This window comes from Marmota marmota, unplaced genomic scaffold (genome assembly GCF_001458135.2).
Source record: "Marmota marmota marmota unplaced genomic scaffold, marMar, whole genome shotgun sequence".
NCBI lineage: Eukaryota > Metazoa > Chordata > Mammalia > Rodentia > Sciuridae > Marmota > Marmota marmota.
The window spans coordinates 4,235,642-4,236,910 of record NW_025999944.1 but is presented as its reverse complement, the minus strand read 5'-3'; the positions used below and the strand labels follow the sequence as shown (position 1 = coordinate 4,236,910).

Sequence of the window (1,269 nt, the reverse complement as noted above, 5' to 3'; positions counted from 1 at the left end):
AGATTTAGTTACACTACAACTTTATAGGTCTGCACTGTGAAACAAAGTTACAAGAAGTAACAGACTGGGAGAAATACATTGCCACACATAAATCAGATCAAGGAAATCGTACAAAGACAGAGATCTTATGTAGCAGTGTTTAGGAACACAGTTGAGATTCACCCACGCACAGCTTCCCAAGTCATGTCCCAGAAATAGGTTAGGTGGTTGATAAGATTTGAGTAATTATTTTCTTCTCTTTTCTATTTTTCTGAATTTCCCTTTCTCTTTTCAATTAGCAAGTTTTAGGAAACCTTGGATTCCACGGTTTTTTGTCTCACCAGGTATATTTTAGGTTTAGGGCAGGGAGCAACTGGGAATTTTTGCTTTGTATCACGATACCCCTTACAGAAGTGAGTTCTTAACAGATATTTAAAAACTAAATGCACAAGGATTGGCTAAAACGTGGAGATCCAGTTCCTGTGGGAGATTTGGGCGCTAGCACCTTAGCACCTCGCACTTCCTCATTCCACAGTTCTCCGTATCCTCTAGCCCAGTGCTATCTGCATAATTCATTGCATCCGGTCAGCTCAAATTACACGCAAGAATTCGTTCCAGGCTCGCGCGTCAGCATGACTTCGCGTCTGCACGTCCCGGACCAGCACCGGAACGACCCCGCCCCGCCCCGCCCCGCCGCTTGTTGTGTTGTCATCACGTGCCCGGGGCGGGCCTTGACGTCAGAGGAGGGGCGGGACTGCGCAGGCGCAGAAAAGGGGGCGGGGGACTCGGCTTGTTGTGTTGCCGCCCGAGAACCGGAGACGCTCTTAGCTGTGGCCGCAGCTCTTCCAGCCGCCCGACAATGTCGTCTCATTTGGTTGAGCCACCGCCGCCCCTCCACAACAACAACAACAACAACTGCGAGGAAGGGGAACAGGCGTTGCCTCCGCCAGCCGGCCTCAACAGTGAGTGCAGGGCCGACGGACTCGGTGGAGGGATGGGGGAGGAGGAGCTGCTCCGGCCGCGGCTGCCAGCTCCGCGCGGGGGGCGGGAGGAGAAGGCCTCCCATTGGTCTAGATTTTGGATGTTCGGGTGACTGACAGCTTCCGTCTCCTGTCAGGAGGAGGCGCTCGGGTCTCCCTCCCGGCCTGTGGGTCTCCCTCCGGTGGTCTTGGGCTGGGGCTGCTGGAGGCCACAGTCGCGGGGCGAGCTGACAGGGGTCGCCTAGACCCCGAGTGCCGTCCCTGAAGTGGAGCTTGCGGGGCCGGGAGGGGGCGGACCGTGGGGGCTGTC

The 1,269-nt window shown here is 55.3% G+C and overlaps 1 protein-coding gene across 2 annotated transcripts in view; it reads left to right on the top strand.

The window, feature by feature from the left end:
* Positions 1–729: 729 nt before the first annotated feature.
* Positions 730–1,269, top strand: part of Bnip3l (BCL2 interacting protein 3 like) — a 38,706-nt gene continuing 38,166 nt past the window's right edge. Inside the window, exon 1 of one of the 2 annotated variants that reach the window (XM_048801555.1) lies at positions 730–941. In XM_048801555.1, the coding sequence (XP_048657512.1) occupies positions 839–941 (103 nt within the window). In that variant the 5' untranslated portion in view covers positions 730–838. The remainder of the gene's footprint in view (positions 942–1,269) is intronic. The other variant, XM_015499460.2, reaches the window with a different exon arrangement.